The 25,743-nt window shown below is 36.6% G+C and overlaps 2 protein-coding genes across 2 annotated transcripts; one reads left to right on the top strand and one right to left on the bottom strand.

Moving 5' to 3' along the window:
- The first annotated feature begins 265 nt into the window (after nucleotides 1-265).
- On the top strand, nucleotides 266-13,784 carry LOC105445260 (alpha-centractin). The gene is made up of 10 exons (XM_030985964.1): nucleotides 266-397; nucleotides 4,262-4,326; nucleotides 5,347-5,461; nucleotides 5,994-6,080; nucleotides 6,557-6,681; nucleotides 7,151-7,367; nucleotides 8,135-8,227; nucleotides 9,081-9,317; nucleotides 9,704-9,744; nucleotides 10,560-13,784. The coding sequence occupies exons 1-10, from the start codon at nucleotides 353-355 to the stop codon at nucleotides 10,660-10,662; spliced, it is 1,128 nt and encodes a 375-aa protein (XP_030841824.1). The 5' UTR covers nucleotides 266-352; the 3' UTR covers nucleotides 10,663-13,784.
- Nucleotides 13,785-17,662: 3,878 nt separating this feature from the next.
- Nucleotides 17,663-21,554, bottom strand: mogs (mannosyl-oligosaccharide glucosidase). The gene is given in 2 exon segments (NM_001163807.1): nucleotides 17,663-19,997; nucleotides 20,955-21,554. Coding segments are annotated over 2 exon segments (2,493 nt in total). The 3' UTR covers nucleotides 17,663-18,104.
- Nucleotides 21,555-25,743: the final 4,189 nt, after the last annotated feature.

The following is a 25,743-nucleotide window of genomic DNA, read 5'->3' as shown; positions in this document are numbered from 1 at the left end:
TTACAATCAAAGAAAAAATCATAAAAATCATATATAATTCTTGATAAAATTATATTTTTTAAAAATATTCTATTTAAATGAACATGATTATTTTATAATGAAAAATATACAAATATTAATTTTATGATATATTTTAGAATTTATCCATTGAAACAACGAGTACATATTAGCAACTTCAGCTAAAAAGATATAAATATTTAATGGCTACTTTCAGTCTCTCTTCAGGCAGAATACAATGTTATACGAAATAAAAAATAGCCGATAACTTTGAATAAGAATTGACGTATACACCATCTGTGATGGTTAATTGATCGTTTTCCTGAGTTGGGCGTGTAAAGAAATATCCCTAAATATGTCTTATGATGTGATTGCGAACCAACCAGTCGTCATTGATAATGTAAGTTTTTATTCATGGAGATAAAAATTATAAGAGTAAGCTACTAAAATGGTCCATTAAGAGGGCAAAATGCTAATATTGCAATATAGGTCTAGGGTCTATTTGCGGCTTCGCTCGCTAAATTAGCTGAGCCGACACTGCAGTGTGACTGCACTGTCACTTGTGTTACTGTGTGAAGAGCTGTGTCTGTGAAGAGCTGTGTCTGACTCCGAGTGGGGGCTTTTGAGTTTTGACTGTATTTGTGGTGTGTTTGGGAAATTTAGGCACGGTATCTGAACAGCAGAGTAGGGGCGCTGGTCTGAGAATAAGGATCGTGATCGTCCATATAAATGAGAATCGTCTTCGTAAACGCGGACAGATGTATCTTAACAAATAAGGATCGTCTGCATTTTCGTGGACGAATATTATTTCTGATCGGCTCGTTGGCGATGCGAAAAACGGATTCCTTTCACACTTTGTAGTTGTACAAGGCTTTCACGTTATAAACGATAAATCTTCGGGAAGATGGAGAACCAGTAAAAAGTAGACCATGAGCTGGGGGTATTTTATTTACAACGAGGAATGCGATTTTTGCATTGCAAGCGCGCAGATCAGGAACCCTACACCGGCAGATCACCAAAGAACGTTCACGAAAATGCGGACAATCTTTATTTTTTTATTCTCCGGATTCTGCCCGGAGTTGAAAAATAGCCTGGAAAGAGAATAGTTACGCACTCACGATACCTTCATGGCCGCCATACTTTATAAGGAATTAGGGTTGGTTGAATTTTAGGCGTTTTGAGGTATTACAAGTGCGTAACTCTTCTCTTTCCAGGCTCTTTTTTTTTTTACTTTAGGCATAATCCGGAGAATCGCCAATCTCTGCGAGGTGAAAAATGAAAAGATGAGCTATGAATACAATTGCCAATTTTGTACATGTAACTAAATTCTCCTTTTAGTCTTACAATGTCTTTGAGTGATCTGATAATATAATTAGTTACCAGTACATGTCCAGTTCAAAATTGGTAATTGTACTTTAATTATAGATGGTCTTTTTATTTTTTCAAGTGTACGTGTGTACTAGATAGTAGATTCTATAGTGACAAATTTTCCATTTCATGTTTGGTTCTGTCATTGTAGATTTTCCCAATCTTGGTTACGTGTTTCCTTCTCTTTTACCATCTTACATTCACAGACAACACAAAGTGAATCTAAAAATACATGTCCAATTGATACCAAGACTAATGATGTGTATTTATAGGACTTATTGCAACTTGTAAAAAAAAAAAAAGAGTGATCAATTGTTGGTGATGCAAATGTAAACAGTATTATTTTCTAATTCACGCTTTCAAATGAAAATAAATTATTTTCCATCACGCTTTCACCCACCTGCTGAAGAAAACATATAAAACACTTTCCAAACACTTAAGGGAGCACTGCTCATCTAGGAGGGCTGCGGACATCTCCGCCATGTTTTTCACCACTTCATTATGTCATTATGCAAAGTGGGGTCAAAGCTCCATTCATAGCAAGAAAAGGGAAGAAAAAAATGAATAGCACACACAAAAAAAAACAAGGACAAGAAATAGTAATAATAAAGACCATAGAGTATTGAAATATCTAAATGGAAGTTGTAAAAATTTGTTAGGAATTCTAAACAGTGTCATCATCAAAATAGAGCCAGGAAAGTGGGAGAGGGTGCTTGAAGCTGTCAGATGTTAGACATTATGGACCCATTGTTTGATGCAGAGTTGTATAAGAAGATACACTTACTGTACTGAATTCAATGATATAAATTATTTCTTCTTTTCTCTTAATTGACCTCATAAATGATTTCATTCACTGTCCCTTACAGCATAATCTGAGCATAAAAAGTGTGTTATGCAATAGGCGCCTGTATGATGTATCCCATGTGAAATATGGGTTGTTTTACAATCAGGGTACACACTTTGTCTCACTTGGGGTGGAAAAAAAAGTTCCTTTGATTCTTCTGAATTTTTTGTTTGTGTGTTGTATACAAGTTACTGGTAAAGTCTTTAAAATTTCAGGGCTACAAGTGTCAATTTTTTTTCTACTTGTCTTCAAGCATATAACATGTCCTGATTGAAAACATTAATCTATCACATCCTTTACAAGGGATGTTGTACACAATGCCGTCTCGTCTGTGTTGAGGAATAGGATCCTTGGGGCAGGTTAGTTGTTGAAATAGGGTGGTATCTGATCTGATTCCGATAATTTCAACAGAGACAACGGGATTGATATCCCCAAATTTTGGATGCATACGATACGCTGCCATGACACTCCCCGTCCAGCTGGCCCGCACTGAGCCAGCTGGTTGAGCACGCCATTGTTCTCTGTTCTTGTTTGTACATGCAAAAGCTGCAAAAGCTGCTTAAGTGGCGCTTTTGGATATTATACTCCTTGTGTGTTGACTTCACGCAATGGATCGACATTGTGCCGACTATCGTTTTGACACTTCTTTTTTGGCGATCACGTCTGATTTCATCAGTTTTGACAAACTTGAATGTTCTCTTGGCATCTTGGTATTCCCTCTGGCGCGATAGATACACTCCCTGACCAACATCGGTAAGCTTTTCCTGACAGAACTCATAAAACTCCTCAGCTGACCTTATCTGTTAGTTGGTGGGTTGGTTTTATTTTCCATAGAAAAATTTAAATACATACAAGAATTCAATTTACAAATATAATACAAATCAAGAATTAAAAACGGCTGGAAAGCTCTATTCAGAGGCATTATCAAAATGGCTCTGTTCTTCATAGAGGTCTGTGCTTCGCGGTGGGTCACAGCAGTGGTGACCCCTCCCTCTTAATGACTGCACCTTGTCCATCTACTGGTGACTTTCCATGTGAACTCTCAAAGCAGTGTTGTTGCAAATCGAGGCCAAGATCTTTCTGGCTGAAGGAGATGTCTGCAAAGCTTGTGCTGCATCTGTACTGGGAAGCTGCACAGTCACTAAATTGCAATATGGGGTTAATTCCTGGATATGCCTGTTTGAGATGATCACTGCACAGTTTCAGGAATTTGAAACTTCAATTCAATTCAAAGTTTATTTAACACTCTTCATAAAAACATTTAAAACATACAAATACAGAATGGAGTTATAAAAAAAACAAGAAAGTGATAACAAATACAATTGCAATTTATAAGAGCATTTGGGATAGGCAGAAAGGAGGGATTCCTTATATAAAAGCCTACCCCTAAAAACACACATACAGGAAAACGAGAACAAAAGAACAGAACGAAAAACAAAGAACATACTAAAACTTACTATCATGCACGATCAGAGTAAACGCATCTGCATCGTGCTAGAGATCTGATGAAATAAAATTTATTGCCTCAGTGTGTGTTGGCTTTGATACTTTGTCAGATATGTTTATGTATGAATAGCAGAGATGGATAGTGACTTGTGGCAGAGACCAGTGGTATGATTGTACTTCATCTTGAAGGAAGCAGGTGTAGTTCATGGCAAAGACTATAATAATAATAATAAAAATGTTACTTATAAAGCACTTACCACCAGAGTCTCTAAGTCTCACCATGATAGCTGAGTGAGGGGGCATGTTCATTTTCACCTTCTCCAATTGAGACTTTGCCAATCTGCCCTAAACTTATGAAAGGGGTATGTTAGCAGATCGGACATCAACAGATCAAAATGTGGCTCTTCTTGAAGGAGCACTGATAAAAAATGACACTTTTTCGGAGAGGACCTTTTTGACACACCCCTGACAAACGAATTTGAAACGCGCATTTACCAAAAACTGAATAAGTGTGGGAAAAGTTAATATCATAATTTTGTAGGATATTAGTGACTCTTTTCAAGCAGGAAAAAGTGACTTATTCTCATCATTTTCTTTTAATTGCAGGGCTCTGGTGTTATCAAGGCAGGATTTGCTGGTGACCAAATTCCAAAGTATCACTTTCCAAACTTGTAAGTATTTATGATTATCCTTCAACTTGTATACCGGTAGTTTAATATCTCCCCTTGAAATGTCTGCCTTTTTAGAAGAAATTCTTCTCTTTTTCATAATTACTCGCAAAAATGACACTTGCTCCAGTAATAATCTCTCAGCATTCTATCAAAAACACTAACCAATTTCCTACTTCAGTTAGGCCTAAAAAACAAAGATGTTGTATTGCCCTTTAGGTGCCAAAACACGGTTCAGTCGGTCTGAAATCTTTTCTTTCTTTTTTTTTCTTCTCTTTTCTTCTCCCTCTTTGGTCTGATATTTCTCAGTTTTGCTTTATTATTTTTTTTCTCTAAAAAAACAGTTTAAAAAAATTAAAAATTAAAAACCGACCGTAGATTTAAAATTTTTGGGGTCGGTCGCAAAGTGCAATACAACATATTATTTTTAAAGGCCTTATGGACAAGGGCTATACCTAGCCATAACCCAAACCTAAACCTACATGTAACCCATGGGGAAGCAAAGCCATAGTAAAACCAAAAGCAAGGACTATAGTTGTGATTTAAAACAGTGGGAACACTTATACCTTGATGATTAATCTGACTGTCTTTGTTTAACACAACATTAGAGAAAACTTAAAACCCATTAGAATATGGACCAACATCTTTGAAGAGTTCAAATAAGTCATGGAGAAAATGTCTGATCACCCATTTTAAATATTCCTTATGGTATCATCATCATTGGGTGACAATTGTACTCCGTTTAATTTGTCAGATATTATGTGTACTTTGTAGTGCATAGACATTGACAAGTTAATAAACATTAGATGCTATTGTAATTAAAGTTATGGAACAATTGTCTGATCACCCATTTCAAATGTTACTAATGGTATAATCTTCAGGTGACAATTATACCCTGTTTAAACAAGTCAGTTATTTTGTGTACTTTGTAGTGCATAGACGTTTACAAGTTAATAATCATTATATCCTATTGTATATCTACAAGTACTAAAGCTGATGATTTGATGACATTTGTTTTGATAGTGTTGGTCGACCAAAGCATGTACGTGTCATGGCTGGTGCCCTAGAGGGAGACATATTCATAGGTCCAAAGGCCGAGGAACACCGAGGGCTTCTTAGTATCAAATACCCCATGGAGGTAGGTAGCCAAGATATTTGAACATTGATGAATAAATGTTTACTTTATGCTTGCAGACTTTGTTTCAACCAGCTCGATGTAAAATAACCCATGAGTCAGATTTTCCCAACACCTCAAAAGATGATGATTATCTTTATACAATTGAATGAAATACATGAAAGATGATATTCAGTGCTCATTACATTTTCAGTGAAATTTTCAAAGAGTAATTAGGAATCAGAGATTATGCAATGAATCTTCACACATATTTGGCTTGTCACAACAACATTATTGTATTGAAATACAAAACCTTGTTCAAAACACTAGGCATGTATATATGCACATCATATTCATTTGCATAATAAATGAAACAAATTTTCCCAGATTAAAAATTTATGTTTAATTATTTTCCAATATTTTCCAATAAATCTGTCATTTAGATTTCAATAAAAAGATTTGTTTAGAAGCAAAGTTATACTTGGAGAAAAAGTTCAACAATTGATGTGTTATCCTTACCGGTATATGTTTTTTTTTCTTTACACTTTTTCCCCAGCATGGTATAGTAAAAGATTGGAATGATATGGAGAGGATATGGTCCTACATTTATTCAAAAGATCAACTACAAACATTCTCAGAAGAGGTAAGAGGCTTTATCTCATTTTCACTTTCTGTCTCCTTCTATCCTCATCTCATTCATATATTCATATTCATATTCATATTCATATTCATATTCATATTTATTTCATTTCCAACAGAAAGGTAAACCTGACTATTCACACCTAAGCAACAGTGCAGCAACACTTGGAACTGTTTACTCTTAATTGCAAGTCTATCTGATGCTAATAAATTACTGATAAATAAAAGGCCACTTTGGTGTACATTGTAAAAATGTCTAGCTCTCCTTCCTCTTTATTTTTTCTTTGCCTATCTCCATCTCACATGATAATATTGAAGTGCTAGAGAGGTGAAAAAGAGATCACTCTTGATTTTATGTTGTTTTTGTTTCTCTCTCATGGATCCTCTTCCCCTGCCCTGCTCCATGTTTTTTCCCTTCATTTTCTACTTATTTTTTATTTTATAGTATGTAATATTTCTTTGTTGTCTCCTGTAATATAGCATCCAGTATTATTGACGGAGGCGCCTCTAAATCCCAGAAAGAATCGAGAGAAAGCAGCGGAAGTCTTCTTTGAAACATTCAATGTACCAGCTCTCTACATCTCAATGCAAGCCATTCTTAGTTTGTAAGTATCAAAATCATCCTTGTACATTACATCAATGTTTACAACTGTCTAAATTTGAATTTTATGGTATCAACACTGAACAAGGTTGCTCTGTTGATGGTTCCAATATGTGAATTGTATGTTGGCGGTATTTGAAGTAAAGATAGTACCAGCAAGTTTGCAGCAAATTACATTTTGATTATTCATTCTCTATCCCTACTGGCCTTCATAGACTTTATTGTATTTATTTATTTTGAATATCTAGCTGTCTGTTAATCAAGGTTTAATTTTGTTTACAGATATGCAACAGGTAGAACCATTGGCGTAGTATTAGGTTCAAAGTAAAGCACGCCTTTCCCATTTATTAGGGTTTCACGTTTCCACACTTAATTATGAGAGTAAACTTAGCTTGTCGGATATGACGAAGCAGTATACTTCTAATGTTTATTTCTTATTTTAATAATACAAATTTTTAAATAATTATTTCCAGATATGCTACAGGTAGAACAACAGGAGTAGTCTTAGATTCAGGAGACGGTGTGACGCACGCCGTCCCGATCTACGAAGGTTTCACGCTTCCGCACTCCATCATGAGAGTAGACCTAGCTGGTAGGGATGTGACACGCTATCTACGACTACTACTCAGGAAAGAGGGCTTTGACTTCCATACATCAGCTGAGCTAGAAATAGTCAAGTTCATCAAAGAGGTATGAATTGAAGCATTGATTTTCATCAAAATGATGATAAGAAAGTACTCTGATTCTGTACATGTTATGGATTTATACACAAATTCTCAAAAGCTATTCACTTGACATGAGCTGCGTAGAATTAGAAATTGAAGGCAAAAGTAGAAAGGAAACACAAACTTGTTAGATCAAGATCAATGATCTAAGTTGTTGTACCTCTTTATTTGTTTCTAAGAAATATATATGGTTTTCTGAAACTACTAACTAACTCTAGCTCTTCATCAACTAAGATTTGTAAAGTTTACATTCGGGAAGGCTGCCTAAGTCTGTACAAGTAATCTGAGAGCAAAGAATGTGGGGGCATTAGAGCTGTGATGTTTTGATCCGTATAGTTATATGATTAAGAGAATATAAATTTCAAATAATTTCATGCTTCCTTATAAGAGGGAAAGCTATATCGGCTCAGAATCATAGTGATGTCGTACCAATAGTGCGATTGTCTATTATTCAAAGCCGATTCTGAATAGAAAGCTTAAACACCCTAAAACTCTGGTTGTTAGCATTCTTTTTATTTCTGCCTAAATCAGGCAGATGATGTTTGTTTAGATTCCTACATCTAATATAATTTCCATTTCTTTGAAAAGCATATTGCAGAAAGAATGTAAAGTTTGCGACAGGCTTTAGTTAACGAAGTTTAAACTAAAATAAGATGATTGTAGACAAAGATCTAGGGGCATTACCAACAATAAACATTGACAACTTTGTCTCTCTTTCATTTTCTCTTGTAGCAATCTTGCTACCTGTCAATAAATCCTCAGAAGGATGAGACGTCAGAAGCAGAGAAGACTACATATACCCTACCAGACGGCAGCCACTTAGAGGTCAGAACATGGTTTTCAGTATCAATTATTTTACAGAAGGTTCAAAGCTCAAAGTGAGCATCACATTCGCGCCTTCGTCCTTTTAATACAAGTTCTTAAATTATATTTATGTTCCTATGTATAAATTGTTTTGTTTAAACAGATGCAAATTTGTTATCTCATTGAATGGAAGAAAATAAATGTTAGTTTGAATCTGCATTTCAATTTCAATTATCTGCATGAATAGGACAGTTGCCAATAATGCCATTGCTAATTGGTCCCCACAAATCTAAATTTTTGTTTTGCTAAGATGGAGAGAGAGAAAAAAGGAGAAGCATATAAATGTTATGACCATTCGGATTTGACTTTACATTGGAAGAAGAAAAAAAAACTCTATTATGTCCCATCATTTGTTGGATGGGGGGGGGGGGGGTCAGGCATCAGCTCCACTTATGTTGTTCATGGTATTTCAATACTGAGCATTTATAGGGTCAGGAAAGTTCATTATTGCCTAATTCACCAAGTTGTAGATTTTAAACTTATTTAGATTGTGAAGTATATACACTCTCTTAAAGAAAAAAAGGAAAAATTAATAAATAAATATGAAAGTTATGAATGATTTACTATAAAACTAGACTAGTGCGCTATGAAATGTTCAAATTTCAATAGTTGTGCAGATTTGCAAAAGTTTCACAAAATGACTGAGTCAAAATTTACACAACACAAATTTTTCGCCATTCTTGTTTCTTACAGTGAAAATTAAAGTCCTTCTCATTTTTAAAAGTTTTTATGTTACTAAAATTGCTGGCATCACAGTAGAAACTGAGTAACACTTTACTAAGAAGACGACATTAAATTTTGGTCTCTTTCCCAGGTGGGCCAAGCCAAGTTCCGAGCGCCCGAGCTTCTCTTCCGACCCGACCTGATAGGTGAAGAATGTGAAGGTCTACACGAGGTCTTGACCTTTGCCATCGACAAGTCCGACATGGATCTCAGGAGAACGCTCTTCTCAAACATTGTCCTGTCTGGTGGATCAACGCTCTTCAAAGGGTTCGGTGATCGGCTACTCAGCGAGGTCAAAAACCTTGCCCCCAAGGATGTCAAAATTAGGGTGAGTGTTTGATGTTTCCCTTGGAGATGTGCCAATGCTAAACAGTGTACATATCAGTTTGCTATCAATTTGAGTGTTATGTTTGTTTGGAATCCTCATCAGTACAAAATAAATATTTCAGCTTAGGAATAGGAGAAGAAGAAAAATCTACTTGCAACGAGGGATCATCTGTTTGGAGCTAGAACGCCATTTAACCATTTACTTAACACAGATTTAATGAAACGTATTTTGACAATGAGCAGTTATAAGATGACAATTGAAAATGTACGATTTATATCTGTTATGAATTATCTCACATGGTTAGATAATCAGTACGCATATATTGTTTTAGTGTTAGTTATTTTGTTAACATTTTAAAAATGTGTTTCTGGTTTTAATTTTAACAGATTTCAGCTCCCCAGGAGAGGTTATACTCAACATGGATAGGGTGAGTATATATACTTGTTATTTCTGGGCCCCGTCCTATAAAGGATTGATATCAATCCCAACTTTATATATGCAATTGCAGCAATAAGAGATAGGAGAATGCAAACTTCCCATTGATTGGAGGGCTTGCGATTGATTTAAAAAAATCACAACTCTTTTTAAGATGGGGACGTGGTCAACTATTAATTAGCCCTCTGATTTTAACATAAAAATTGAAAAAATATGTATTCTATAATAAAATACTTCCTCTCTAGTTTAGTTTCGATTCTGTTTTTTGTTTTAACATTTTGTTCACATGATTATTGAGAGGAAAGTAGAGTTTATATCTTTGTTTATAAAAATCCATTTAATAGTTGATAAAAGAATGTAAAGCCCATAGAGCATTATGAATTATTATGCGCTATATAAGCACTTTCTGTTATTATTTGATTTGATTTGATTTGCAGAGAAGAAGAAGAAAGGGGAGAGAAGGAGCGTTGGTAATAATACAATAAATCTAATACATCTGCTGATTGAATGCAGGTTCATTCATGGATGGATAAACAATGCTAGGTCATGGACAATTACACATCATTGTTGAATGTATTATTAAACTGAATGGTCTCTTTTATTTTAATGAATCCCTGAGAATTTCATTCCCACTTTCTATGGAGAACTTTTAATTGTCATTGTCTTTTTAAACGTCATGTATTAGTTAGAAGCAAGTAGAGATAAAATCAGAAATCAACCAAGTATCTCCACAATAAGGCCAGCTCTTTTTAAATTCATCACATTTAATTTTTCTCCTGTTGCATCCACTTCTCATGTATATTACAGAGGCTCCATCTTAGCTTCCCTGGATACGTTCAAGAAGATGTGGGTCTCCAAGAAAGAGTACGACGATGAAGGAGTGCGAGCCATCCATCGGAAAACATTCTAGCGGAGAGCTCCAATTGTGTAATATTATTACCGAGTAACTTTAAACAGTAAAAAATAAGATACTTAATTAATCAGCTGTACAGTTCTTAAATATTGATTATGAAAACCATTGTATATGAATGCAGGGTGTGACAAACTATGGCTATCGTAGATAAAGGCTGTAAGATCCATTATTTGTGTAGACAATGTGTCTGCAGTCAGACCGTAGCATTCTGCACTAGATATTTTGAAAAAGAGACAACTTCATTACTGAAGCTACTCGCTACTATCAGGAAGACATTTACAAAAGAGGCGTACTTGTTCATAAAGAGTTTGTTAAGTCCCTGTCTCAAATTTAAGAAATGCAAAAATGAACAGTGAGTGATTAACGGGGAATACATCAGGTGTTTGTTCATTCTCTCTTGATCAGCATTCCAAGGAATACACAATTTTGAATATTGCTGTATAGAAAGTCATTTCACAAATCGGTTCTGGTAGATTTGCCTCTTAGTAGTTAGTAGTTGCAAGCTAGTCCAGTTTCCGCAGCGGAAGTTTGTCACGCCCTGCGCATTGTATGCCTATGATAATTAGCCTACCGGTATACAGTTATACAGAGCTTTCTATTCGATGTGAATCTCTTTGTCCACTTCTCTTAGACTTGCAGAGGGAAAATGTGCTCCAGGCATAAACGGTCAGACCAAAACCATCCAAAACTTTATGTTACTTTGTGATTATCTTTTAGCATTGCTAGGTTTTGGTTGGAAAAAACAAAATGGCTGTTAAGCAGTTCATTATGTAGGTCAGATACTAAATCATATCACAAGATTTGGTTTAGAAATATGTATGTATGAAAGGTATCGATATATCCTTAGGGCAAATAATTTTACAAAGTTCAAGCTGTCTTTGATGATTTATTTGTTCAGTTGATATGCTTTACAAAACACTGAAGGAGATTCTTTAGTGGTGCCATAACCGGTTTGGCGGTCAGAAATGTAAAATAAACCATTCTGTAGTGATACAATTTTAGTATAGAAATCAAGCATGCAAAACATTCCATACTTTATATCAGAGATGTAAATTATGAATAGGAAGATGGTGAACAAAAAAGCAGATCTGCTGCACTGATAAGCCAAGCCAAAAGCTTGTAAAGAAGCATGCTTTACTTCAGAGTTTTATGCTGAACTGCTCTCTAATGAGAAAATAAAATACAAAAAAAAATGTGCTATAAACTTCTTGCCCTGTTCTTAAATTTTGATGACCTTTTACAAAAAAGCCAGGAGCATATTTTCCTCTGTATGTACAGTAAGTACCCCAGTAGTTGTATACCTGCTACCCTTGTATGTAGTGCTGTAACGTGTGCGTTGTGCAGTGTTCTCGTCTGTATGAAATTAAATCTCCATCTCACCAATTATTAATGGTGTCCCGTAGATATACCATCGCATTGCAAGATATGAATATATCTTTGTCCGTCATGATGTAATCACATTATTCTGCATCGATACAATCTTCTTTTTTTTTCATGGAAGATTAGATTTGTCACCGATGTGGTTTCATTGCTAAATTACTCCACATGTTCATCATAATCCCTTTACTAATGTGGACTACAATTTCTGCACAAGAGCGTTATTGTTTATTCGCAGTATGAAATATCAAATAGCAGTTTTATTCTCTCTTTGAAACATAACATCATTTGAGCTGCAGCGACACAATTTGATTGGCCTACTGTACGTGCGACTATGTGGGACTGCCTGTGTGACCAGCTGTCAACAATAATCTATTGATACCTAAAGTGACTATGGTTTGCAATTGCACGATATATACTCATGAATATATACATTTTTGTTTAGGCATGTCTACAGTGAAAGTTATTCAAGGAATAGATTTAACCCCCAATTTTACCCTAAAAATAAAGATTTCAAATGGTAATTTGAATCTTACACATTCATTTTGTTACAATTGTATGTGTAAAGCTAGCAAGACGGAAGGGTTGAATGCATTAACCCCTACAGACTGGTATATAACTCTTTCAGCATGTCTACTTTTTGTTTGATAAAAAAGATATGGAATGTAATATGACGAGCCATTCCTAATTGTGCAAAAATTGATACAATATGCAATTAGTTCAACTTTTGCACCATCATACGACTTCATTCTTTTTTAAACACAAGCCTCTTACAAAATATTACAAGCATACATTCGAGCTGGAAACAAAAGTCTTTGTTGTGTTTCTCTATTTAGTTGAAGACCCTATGCTGGATACATGTACATGTAGTTTCGCTTTCAATATTGCAGAGCTCATATTGAAATTATAGTGGGACGACCAACATGAATTCAGGCATAATTTATGAGCCATGATTTATGGCAACAAAAGTAGATGGATTGGTAGAACAAGCTTCTCAATTTAGCATAAAGAATAGGATTTGTCAACTCTCTCCTAATGATTACCATAATACACTCTAGTTCGAAACATAATGTGTCTATTTGCAGTATGATGCAATACATGTTTCCTTCTTTGCTTTTTCTAAATTTATATGTTTGTATGTGCGTTTGGCTTCCAGCCATATCCCAACATTAATTAGTATTAGATTGAGAAAAAAAAATAGCACATAGCTACAAATAATAGCACATCAGCAAGTGACAATATTATTTGTATTGGCACATCAGTGATTGATGAAGATCCTTATGCTCTGACACATCTTTGTTCTGGCATGTATGGGGTATATTTAAGAGGAAGTAATATCTTGAAATGTTTTTTTTTCACACATATAGCCTTTGTTGCATAATTCAAATCTAGAACAGGTGTTTTTTATTTGAAAATCTGAATGTAGTCAATATTTATGGCTAGTCCGCATGTTATATTCAACATTATTTACTTTTAATTTATTACTTATTGTAAATATTCTTTAAACTTATTACTGTTTTTTTGCTTTGATATTTTTTATGTATCAAATGATGAATTATTTTTATTTCTAAATTATATTCATTTGAAAAATGAACAGGGCTCAGATAATTTCAAAGATGTACAGGAGTAACCAAAATCTCTTTTTAAGGTCAGTTCTTTTTTTAATGTTTTGTTTTTCTTCTGTTTTGGGGAATCAAGGTATGATTATTGGATTTGTGATTATAAATAATATCACTGTCTTATTTCATGAGTTTTGCATTTTTGTTTGTGTGTTTCATGCTAGGAATCAAACGCTTACAGTTAACAAATGAATTATTCATACCCTTACCAAGTTTTTTAATTTGTCTTGATATATGTTTCTTGATTACGTTACATATTAAACCTGGCATCTGAAAGTATTCAATAAATACCCTAATTCAACCAATCCATCATTCTTGAGTTATGAAAACAAAAACAAAAAACATTTAATTTACAAGGGGTATGAACAATTTAGTTAATGTATCTCAACAAATTACCGGTAATTGATTGTTTAGTTGGATATTGTATCATGCAAAGGAAATCGGTCAGTAACCACATAAATGTGAAGATGCATTCTGTCCAGTGACCATCATTTATCTATCAATTTGTGCAATTGTTAAGAAAAGCGTATACCTTTTAAGGGAGCGTGTCGTAAAAATATATTTGAAAAAAACATGCTCAGTTTTCGTCTTATCACCACTTGGTAGAGGAAATATATTACCAACTCTTCTCCACTTTACCTCTTAACAGCATCCATGAAAAGAATCCCCCTGTTTTCCAAATGTATTACAATCAATTACCTATCGAGCATATGTTGATGGGTGTTGTTTAGGATAGTCTCGCCTTCCTGGTTTTACCTCCCTGTTTTTAGTAAGATATCCTCTATCTACCTTATTTTAGGATCGTGGAGATACATGAATGTGGCCGTTTAAACATAGTTATTTCCACTTGATATACATAGATGGCATGTTTAGCATAGATCCCCTTGTAGAAAATGCATCTCTGCTGAAAAGAAAAATATTACTGATACTTCTGCAATTCTATGTAGTGTAAATAAAGAAGTAATTGTGACTCTAAACAATGGTCTTATCTTTTATGTTTTTGTTTCATGAGTGTACTATACTATTAAGTATATTGTCATTTATCAAGAAGTGAGACAACGATGAGTCACTTATTGGACAACTTGTTTCATATTTTATGTAAACCACCACATTAATTAGGAGTTAGAGTATGTCTGTTTTCTGGGGAAATAAGATAGATATTATAAAAGTTCAAGACTACATTTTAGGCTCTTTCAGATATGACTTTTTTTAATGACGCAAAGTGTAATACTGTTCACATCTCAGTATCCTTTAACACATAGTTCATTGAGAACATGCATGCCCTTTGTTGTGAGCAGTTGCCATCCATTTCAAACGTTAAAAATGTGGCAAATTTTTTGCAGTGTTTATCCCGCACTATCTGAACATACTTTTACTTAATGATTCATGTAAAATGAACCCCTTTGACTACCAACCGCAAATTACCTTTTAAATTTTAAAAACACTATTCATCACCTCCTATCTGAACGTGGCTTTACTAGGATATGACAGCCACATTGCCCAATTGAGAACTACAGAGACAATCATTTGTGTTTCAAAAAATCTTTAATTGTGACATTATTGTGATCTTTTACAAGAATATAGCTTCTTAGAAGCACCTTCACTGCACAATAGAGCTAAAACGAACAGAATATTCAAATACAATATATATTCAAATACAATTACCAAAATGATTAACATGTACAGTACAATCCACATCATAATTGAAACGAAAACAAAACACCTAAAAATAAACAAATAAACAAACAAGCAAACAAAACAAAACAAAACTTACAGTTTGTCCAGTGAGAGCTAATTGGGCATGAACTCATATAGCCCTTGTAATGAGTTCACTACAATAGAAGCAGAAAAATCAGAAAAACCAAATGGTGAAAATTTGATATAAATCAGACCTACAGTATGAGTTATAAATGCTTGAAATATGAGATCACTACAATTTGGGCAATTTTGTCAGTTCATTGTGATATAGTTATGGATAACTCTACCTGTTGTGTACAAAAATATCACTAATTCATGTTTTTCTATGTAGTACCTCCACACTTCGGCCACTACTCAAAATAAATTATGGAGAGTACATTATTACAAGTCCTCTAATAAGAAAATACCATCCAGAGTCATACATTTTTGAAAAATGGACATTTTAGTGACTTTTTTTGTTGCAACAGATGGAAAAGTTGATCACCACAACATCACAAAGACGATACCAATTTAGGATCATTCAGCCTATTGGAAGAGCCCATACCTACAGTGATCGCAACTTTCAAAAATTCATCAATTCAAACAAATCCAATTTCATTCAGATTTTCACCAGTATGCTTCTTTTAGAATAGTTTGCCATCAAGTTAGAATTTCTCTTTAACATTCAGTGTAAGGTCAATGCCCTTCTTGGCTTGAAACAAATATGATTTCTATACACACTTTAAACACTAAGGCACATACTCGTAACGTGAACATTAAAACCTGACTCTGGTTTCAAGCTTTTGTCCAAAATTGGGTTTATCAAAGGAAGTTATCCGAGCTCTTAGTTCTTTTTTTTTTGGTCAAACATGATCTTAGAACCCCAGGTCAGGTTTAACTGAATTAGTAGAATATTGACATTTAGAAGAGAATGTTATACCTAAAACCAGGAAATGAAAAGTAACATAATCTACTACATGTCTTAAGCCCACCGCACACTATATAATCTTCATGTGATCCAATTTTCAAAGAAATGACAGAACTATTAACAAATAAGGTTTCCCGATGTAGCTTCTAAATAATGATAAAAATATTAAGGAGCAGAATTGTAACTTGTGCATTTATAGTGTAGTGTGCAGTGGGCTTTGGATCTCATGTTTAAATTTAAGCTTTAATATGTAAATGGCTTATGTAAATGGCTTATGTTTGGGCGTTGTAAGAACATGTTCAAGGAGATGTAAAGATCTTACTTTTGGCTTGAATGTCATTGTGAAACTGAAAGTAGCATCTTAATACCCCAGCTACACAGTCTAAGCTTGAAGTAGGACATTTTGTTTGTCTTAATGTACTTCTCTTAAGAAATGATGAATCAAATACTGCTGTAATTAGCTGTGACAATGCAATGAGAATGGCAAGGCAGAAATGATGGATTAAATCTGGCCTAGAGTCAGCTGAAATGTAAATTTATGGAGAGTGGAGTTTCACAGACAATACCACAATATTGCAGAATACAAAATGAATCATATTAAATTACATCACATACTGGAATTTCAAGAATGCCTAAAATTGGCTAATTCACTCTTAATACACTCTTAATAAGGTTCAAGTATATCAGGTACCCATTTACACATGGAGAGTGCCAAATGCAAAGAAATGTTTTGCCAAAGGACGTTGGTGCTAGGCTGGGATTCAAATCCTCGACATCATGATTAAAAACCAAGTGAACAGACCACTTCACTATTCCATGACACCGCTTTTTTTCAACACTTACTTAATGCAAAGGAAAAGAAAAGCGAGTAGAATTGCAATAGTGTAGTGTACACTACATCTACATGTATGCAGCATGAGGGTCGAGGGATAACATACTTCATATGCAAACTACATGTGAAGGGACGTAGTAACGTGCTTCTAATACAGCTATCAACAAACTGATTTAGACACAGAAATTAACCAACACTGCACAGCTCTAAACAAGTACTATCACAATGAAATCTAAACTTAAAAATTGGACCAAAATATACATATCTTGCTCCTTATGGGTCTGAAAATTAAATTTATCAAATTTAAATGGCCAGGCTCCTTCCACAGTAATTAATTCCACAAAACAAACAAAAACATCAATAGTACAGACCAAATACTTCCAGTGCTCTATGACTGTGTTAGACAGAAACAACCGTCTGGTATGGGTCATTCTTTAATAAAACTGACATTTGTCAACATTCCCCATACACATATAGAGGCGGTCAGAGGAGCCAGATGTAATCTCAGCGAAACAACCGCCGATATCAGAGACTGAAGCTTTCAGTCTAATACTATGGCTGTGTCTACTTTGATGTGCTACTAGTAACAAGTAACTAGTGCATGTATCCAGAATTCATCTTATACAATGAAAAAGTAAACTTCGATATATTAAATTCCAAACAAAAGAGAAAATAATGCTATCTTCAAACTGGACCTAAGATGTACTAGTACAACCCACTAATACAACACACATACCGGTATTGTCTGTTTGGAGCAAGAAAAGCGTTAACTCACATAGTTAATGCCGTTCTTGCTCTCATCAGTCATCAGTCATTTCTTATTACCATGCAGAGAACAGTTTGGGCAAGTATCATGATTAAAAAGATCACATCATATGATGAATTCAAATTCAATAACATGATTTTGATTTAGAAATGAATAAAATCAAGACACAAATAAAGATCTGGAAATGATCATTTCAGAAATTTAGAAAGCAAATATTCCAACAATATTATTACCAATTGTCTAGTATGATTCGGACATCATTAAAACAACAAGAGCTGACCAACCAGTGAATGGGTGACACCCTTGCCCTTTCCCAGATATATCATTGTAATTCTCCCACACATATCCTGACCTATTATATTGCTTTATGATATTATTGATGATGTTTGCCCTGAGTTCACTGTACATCTCTTTAGCTGTAGCGGCATACGGACCAGGTACATTGGCATAATGATGCAAGGCACGCACAGCTAGGTAATTGACGTTGATCCACACGGCTCCGCGCCAGTATGGTGCATCGTGTTCTGTGTTGTGTTTCATGTACAAGGGATCGCTCTTTGATAAGGACCGAAGACCATAATTGGTCCACAGCATATCTGGGTTTTTCATGTCGGTGAGAGTCTTCCCGAGTCTGTCAGAGTTGGGGTCCAGAATCTGAAGAAGGAATGGGAAGAGGCTGACGTACCCAAACGAGTTAACGTACTTGTTGGTGGGTCCGACTTTGGATTTGACAACACGGACCATCTCCATCTGCTGAGCTGGTGGTTGACCTGGTTGACGGGGTGGTGGATGGGGGCGCTCTAAGACAACTCGGGTCGTATGGTTCCCGAAGTCACTGAACATCTTAGCCTTCGGGGACCAATGGAGCTTATCTAGGAGGGCATTGTTAGTAAGGAGCTGCAAGGTGTGCTCGTACTGAGCATAGGGTAAACCAATGGTCTTGCCAATCTCAACCATCACGCTTGAAGCCAATGCCATCCAGCAACGCAGGTCAATGTGCCGTTCTTCATTTGAAGGGTGCGAGGCTCGAGGGTAATCGTCAAATCCGGAGGTCAGTGTCTTGGGATTTAACTCACGATTCGTCTTGCTTTCACGACCCCTCCAACGATAGGATGTTGGGACAGGACCATACTGGGTTGTGTTGAACCATTGGTACCATTTATCTAGCCTGGGGTAGATATGCTTCAGGAATGAGACAAACTCTTTTTTGGGGATGACGGATGATCCATCTCTTAATAATGACTGGAGGGGAAGAAAAAATGTAGGAGGATTAGCATTTGTATCATGCTGCACTACAAACTCGGCAGGCACTTTACTCCTGGCCTCGGAGTCCAGAATCTGCTCTCTAGGTATCCAACCATCTGCATTCATCAAATCAAGCCAGTGGCCTATGATGTCAATGCTGATGTATGGATTCCACTTGCTAATCAAGAGATTGTGAAACCCTTCATCCCAGAGAAAACCTCGAGGAAAGAAAGACCTGGAAGGCACTGCAGTGTAGAGAGGAGCTTCCCAGTAAGCCACAGGTTCTGTATTATGCTTTGATTTCACAATTGAACTCCCATAGAAATATCCGATACCTCCTATCATGTTACTCATCGTTGCTTTGGCAAAGGCAACTTCAGTAGGTCCGTACCCTTTCCCAGTCAAACTAAACTTCTCTTCAAACAGCTTGTTGAAATCGTCGCTGTAACTCTGCACGAGACTTGTCAGCTCTGAACCGGCAAGCTCCTTCCCCCTGTTCGTTTTGCTTCCAGACTCGAACACAACATCCATGATATATGGAGGTGCCACGGTCACCTGATACACGATGATGTTAGCTGTCTTGTCAGGTGACGCTTTAATCGTTTGCTGATCATTCCCAACCAGGCCAAGAAGCTGGGTCTTCTTCTTGTGATACTTGAACCGACGCGTAACGAGGTCCTTGATGGCGTGGAGCCCCGGTGTGTAGGACACCAGGTAGTTGTTCATCTTGACCTTGGTTGATTGCGGGAATCGAAGGACAAACTTCCCAAGTTCTTCAGTGGTACCCTTGATGCCCTGCAATTGGTTTCCATTCAAGATTGGTTCAATGGATCCCTGACCATCCAGAGCAAAGTAGAACAGGAGACTCAACGTACTCTTCTCCTTTGCCTGCAGGATCAATGATACAAAAAGAACATCTTTAATAAATGTAAAGCTTCCTGGGAGAAATTTCAATTATTAAAAAAATATTTGTGACTTACACCCAGTAAATAAGATTGATTGATCAATTTCTAATTGAAAAAAACAATAACAGATCAATTTTCAATTACAGATCGATCGATCCATCTTATTTACTGGGTGTAAGCCACAAATATGTTTAAATAAAATTAATATCATTATTAAATATTTCACAGGGTTCCCCCAGACATTCGAGTACAATATTCCAAGACTATCCACGATTTTCTATGACTCATTTTTTACCTTTTCCATGACCAGATGGGTTGCGCCATCAAAGCGGCCTAGAATACCATGCAGTGATATATATTATTTAATGTTTGTGATGGCCTCTGCCTCCCCTCACAATTTCTGTTACTTTCCCTGACTTGTAGAGATTTTTGGTCATTTTCAATGACCATGGGAACCCTGATTTCAGTACTAGTAATTCTTTTCTGTGTTTACATAGTAATGTTTGAATGTCCATCTGATTCTAAGGACACAGAATTAGTACAAAGCTAAACAGTATGCTCATTGCAACATCACAACATATACATGTATATCCAGGCAATGAAAATGTTAATACAAACATGATCATCAATTAATGAGTTAATATTTTAAAAAGCTACGAACTGAAAATTCTTGTTCAATCTGTCTTTAGACTTTGTCTAGTTTAGCTCCTTATCATGAAGTGTAATTTTTTAATCTTAACTTTCGTCTTGTTTTGAATAGGTGCAGTAGGACGTAATATTGACAGTTGTATCTAACTTTAGGCCTACTTGTGCAGATATAATCTTACAATTACAGACATTACTCATTTCAATAATAAACTCAGCACAAACGAGATCATTGACTTGTACTAGGGTCTACTAGGTAGATCTAAGAGGCAGCTAGGTTTAACCAACTACTTACAGCGTCTACTCCATCTTTGTATCGGGCAGAAATAGAAGCTGACCAGTCTCCTCCATGGGCACCACCTCCACTTTTGGCAAAAGCAGTTTTGATTTGGAGTGGACCATCAAAAATATCTTGAATTCCAAAATTGACTCCATCATGTTCAAGCCAGCCATACTTGTCCAACCCATCCCCTTGTTCACATGTATGCCTGAATTTGAGATCTGGATTTTGACTAGGCGAGGTAGGTTGTTGGAACCACATTAGTCCCGCAACAGGTGATTTCGGAGAGCGTGTTTTTAAGCCAAAGTAGACGCCGGGGCGGTAGGTGCCCCAAAATCGCCCGGGACTGTTGGCGGCGGAACTGGCATCGTTTGCGATGGTGAGAGGAGCACTAAGAGGAGTCTTCACTGCAGATCTGAGGACGTGCTGATACCACAAGAGCATGAGTGGTATACTAACGACCAGAGCGGTTAAAAGAAACACCAAGAAATTCTTAGAAGATGATTGCGTCTCATTATTGCGAGACTGCGCCCCGTTTCCAGACTTAGGTTTAGTCTTAGTTTCCCGGCTGCGGGCCCCTCCCCCTGAATCTGCTATCCGAGTTCGGGCAGCCATGCTCATGCCCGAACCCGCTTGTTTACGTTGCTTCGGCATCTGCCGCTGGTGACCGGCCTGGTTCGCCAGGTTTCATCAACAAATTTCAAATCTTGGAACGATGTGGATCAACAATTCGTGCCCACTCTAACATAACATTTTGCAGCTCCAAGGGCAATACAAGGCTGATCGACCAAGCAAGCCAATTCAAAACTGATACTAGATCTAGTCTAAGGTCAATCGGTGACGACGCGTTGTCTTTCTGTAGAGAGACTAGTCTTGTAGCCAAGCGCAGCTTTGGCCACGTGTATTGTGTAGTCTCAAATTCGGGCGTATGTCATAATGTCACACGCAACCATCGATGTTTGAAGAAAAATAAAATAACGGGGTTTTTTCTCCCAAAACTTGATAACATCTAGAATACGAAATTAATAGATTATTGCATAAATCTTTTTTGTAAAATAACTTTCCATTTCAATGAACAACATAATAAGTTCTGTTTGACCGTATATAGAAAGAAAATAAAATTGTACTGATGTTATATACGGTATTGTTATAATGTTACATAGAAATTTATTTATTTCTAATCTTTTGTCAGGGTAGCCCATTCACCAATTAGTAGTGGTCTTCCATGCAGGGCCCTGAATAAACATGAACATATTTACATCAAAAAAGCATAATGTTTATACACTCCAGTTAAAATAAAAATACATAGCACATTAAGATATAACACAGAATTAATAGACGTGGCACAAACAAAAACATAAGCGTCTATTTCGAGGAATCAACAAGTCGTATGTATAAAACTTGGATTATTTCGCATCTGCAATAAATGAATAAAATACATAATCTTTCGTGTTTCCTTCTTTTGACTATAAAACTTTATTTAGCGTGTTAGATGGCGCCATTTCCCTCTCTGCGTTCAGACACGTTCATTGTATTGAACAGTACTTTTGCAGCAAAGTCGTTTTGGCCCCGCCCCACTCCTATAAGATTGATCGGAAAGATCATCACAGTGATAGTTCAAGTTCAAGTTTATTTTTCTTTCTTCTAGCATAAGTGTAATACAATTTAACAAATTTGTAACATGTAGAGTATATAAAAGGAGCAAGTTCGTTTAATTAATGCATTTAAGTGAGAGAAAAAAAAAGAAGACGAGGAGACCTTAAGAAAAGCTTAGCTTGTAGAGGTCAGGTCCCTCAAACCATGGTTCATGCTCAAACCAATATCATTATAGACAACAAAAAAACAGCCTGGTTATATAATGATAGATTAATACAAGATAATGTTCGTAAAGGCGCTTATTACAAATTAATAACTATAACCATAAAGGGTGATGAGGAGAAGAGACTATAGGGCGATAAGAGTGATAATAACGTGGGATATAGAAATGGAGAGAGGGGCAGGAGAGAGGGAGAGAGAGAGAGAGAGAGAGAGAGAGAGAGAGAGAGAGAGAGAGAGAGAGAGAGAGAGAGAGAGAGAGAGAGAGAAGGGGGAGAAAGAAAAATGGACAAACTATCGCTGTAAGCTGAAAGCTAGCTACAAGCGAGACTGAAAGGAAAGAAAAGGAAAAGGTAAGTTGGCAGTTGATATAGGCCTACTGAAGTAAATTGAGGAACGGATCAAGTTCAAATATAACTCACGGCAGCATTACAGTGTTGCCCGGAGGGGACGGGGGCGAGGGGGGGGGGGGGGGCTCCATGATGACTTAGTGGCGCATGAGAATTAATTTTAAATGAGACTAACTTATAACAAATGAGATTAGACGAAATGAAAGGGTGCTTTAAAATTGCTACAGTCAAAACCATTCTCACGCGTCTACTATATTAATTTTATAATAGATAGATGAACACAAAAAGTTGATAGGTCCTAAATCGTCTAGAATAGTTTCAATTAGGCGCGTACGCAGGAGGGAGGGTTGGGGGTTGAATTTTTTGAGCAAAACACCCCCCTTTGAGATTTTTTTTTATTTAATTAAACAAAATAAAAAAATTATGCCAATGGCTGACTTAAAAAATGAAAACCTTACCCCCCCCCCCCCCATCAGAATAGGTATAGGTCCTCGCCCCAATTCTAGTCCCTATCCCATTTGATCGGGTATTGCTCATTCATTCTTCAAACTTAATTGACAGATAAAGCTGTAATTGTTATGCAGATTGGTGAGATTTAGGGAGGGTGTAAGCAAAGTATAGGAACCAGGCCTCGATCTAGTATCCCTAACCTGTCTGGTATTAATCTTTCCTTCTTTAAAACTAAACAGGTAAAACTAGAAAATTATACAGAAATTTGATGTGTATTTCTTTTGATTTTTTTATTTTTATATTCGTATTATGTAAATTCATTGATTTTTTTCAATTTTTTGTTTCGGTTATTTGTGGTTGAACTGTTTCATTTTTAATACACCTCTATGATAAACAACATCCGTGATGATCAGCTAGGATTCATCCTACAAGTGCTAAATAAATTTTAATGAATGAATAAATATTTAAAAATTAGTAAAACATGAAGCGACTGATCTTAATTATCAATGGAATTCAGATGACCGGACTCTGTGGCTTTCCGGCTATGGACCTGTAAGAGGGGACCACGGTCAGAATGAAAGGGGATGCATGACATGATGGGGGACCTTTATTTTTTGTTTTTTCCTTGGAGTAGAAAAAGGGCCCTCGTTCGGTGTTCCCTTCGTCATGCCTTGCTCCCACCCCATATACCTGTAGTGAACTGTTTAGTATTGTTTTGTTTCAAATTAAAAAAAAAAGTAAAATATCCCTATAGATTCATTGACTCTAAATAAACCTGAGAATGTTTATGTACCTCTGCCAATTATGTTATACTGGCTAAATTTGGCGGAGCGTGGGCACGTGCGGCATGCGGTCATAATGAATCCTGTTTTCTCCCCCTGTCATCTCCTTGATTGATTGATTTTTATTCGACAAGCTTCCAACATACAACAATATACAATAATAACAGATCAAAAATAAGTCAGCTTGAACAGGATAACCCACGAAAGCTCGAGAGCTTATTTCCTTTTTCCCTTTTCCTTTTCGCTCTCATTTCCTCACCCCTCTCTCCAATTGCATGCTCCCCCCCTCTCTCCCCCCTCTCTCTCTCTCTCTCTCTCTCTCTCTCTCTCTCTCTCTGTTTTCTTTACATTATGACAGACAGACGCGCCGGAAGCAGTTTAGGATGGGGGAGGGGGGGGGCAAACATTCCAGGGGGCTCGATCACCTTCCAGGGGCAGTCCGTGGCGTAATGAGCAAAAACGTAGTTTGGGGGGGGGGAGAGAAAAATCTGCATCATGCCACCACTCTAACTTGTTACATAGGCCCCGGGGAACGTTTTTCAAAGTGGAGTATTGATCAGGCGTAGCGAGCGAAGTGAGTGGAGCGTAAGTTGGCGTGGGGTCCAGGGCCTTTCCCCGGCGCGGGGGCCAAGGGCGGAGCCCACGGAAGCTCAGGGTTTTTAGGCATTAAATTACGGTCAGATAAGCAGATCTAGATACCTCATTTGTGACACTGGCAGGTCACTAATTGGCGGGGCGGGTCCAAGGGGGCTGTACCCCCATGAAGCTCAGGGGTTTTAGGCATTTAATTACGTTCAGATGAGCATCCATGCAGGGGCCCGCCTAGCATAGGCCCTTGGTGGGGTACAGGGGGCAGAGCATGCACCGGCTCAGGGGTTTAATGTATTTAATTATGGTTAGATGAGCATCCAGGAGCTCTCCTTAGGGCCCTTGGTGGACAGAGTCCAGGGGGCAAAGGAAGCTCATATTTTGAAAGCTCACTTTCAGGTCACTCATTCTTTCCTTCTTTTTCTCCTAAACATCCTTTGTCAAAATTGAAAGGGGCTCGAGCCCCCGAGCCCCGCCGTTCTGCAGGCCCTGACTTGAAGGCTTCTAAATAAGCATATCTTTTGCCTGACTGTAAATTTGGGAATTTGTAATTTCCAACAAACGCATACGATACAATACATACAGGTAATTTACAAAAAAATTGAGAAAAATCTCAAAAAATCATGTTATTTCCACAACAATTGTAAATCACCGGTATCGAATTAGAAATAAACCCCCATCAGTACGCACGTCTTCAGGGGCTCATGTCTTCTCACCCCTATAATATATTTTAAATATATATATATATATATATCTTTCCCATCCTCTCACAATATTTCAACGATATACGCGTATTGCTAATACAAATCCATCGATTGA

This window comes from Strongylocentrotus purpuratus, unplaced genomic scaffold (assembly GCF_000002235.5).
Source record: "Strongylocentrotus purpuratus isolate Spur 01 unplaced genomic scaffold, Spur_5.0 spur5_scaffold_15, whole genome shotgun sequence".
Lineage (NCBI taxonomy): Eukaryota > Metazoa > Echinodermata > Echinoidea > Camarodonta > Strongylocentrotidae > Strongylocentrotus > Strongylocentrotus purpuratus.
This window is presented reverse-complemented; position numbering and strand designations above follow the sequence as displayed.

Coding starts and splice junctions, on each gene's coding strand:
- LOC105445260 (XM_030985964.1), top strand. CDS start 353: ATGTCTTATGATGTGATTGCGAACCAACCAGTCGTCATTGATAAT. Junction 398..4,261: donor AACCAGTCGTCATTGATAAT/GTAAGTTTTTAT, acceptor TTTTAATTGCAG/GGCTCTGGTGTTATCAAGGC. Junction 9,318..9,703: donor CCAAGGATGTCAAAATTAGG/GTGAGTGTTTGA, acceptor TAATTTTAACAG/ATTTCAGCTCCCCAGGAGAG.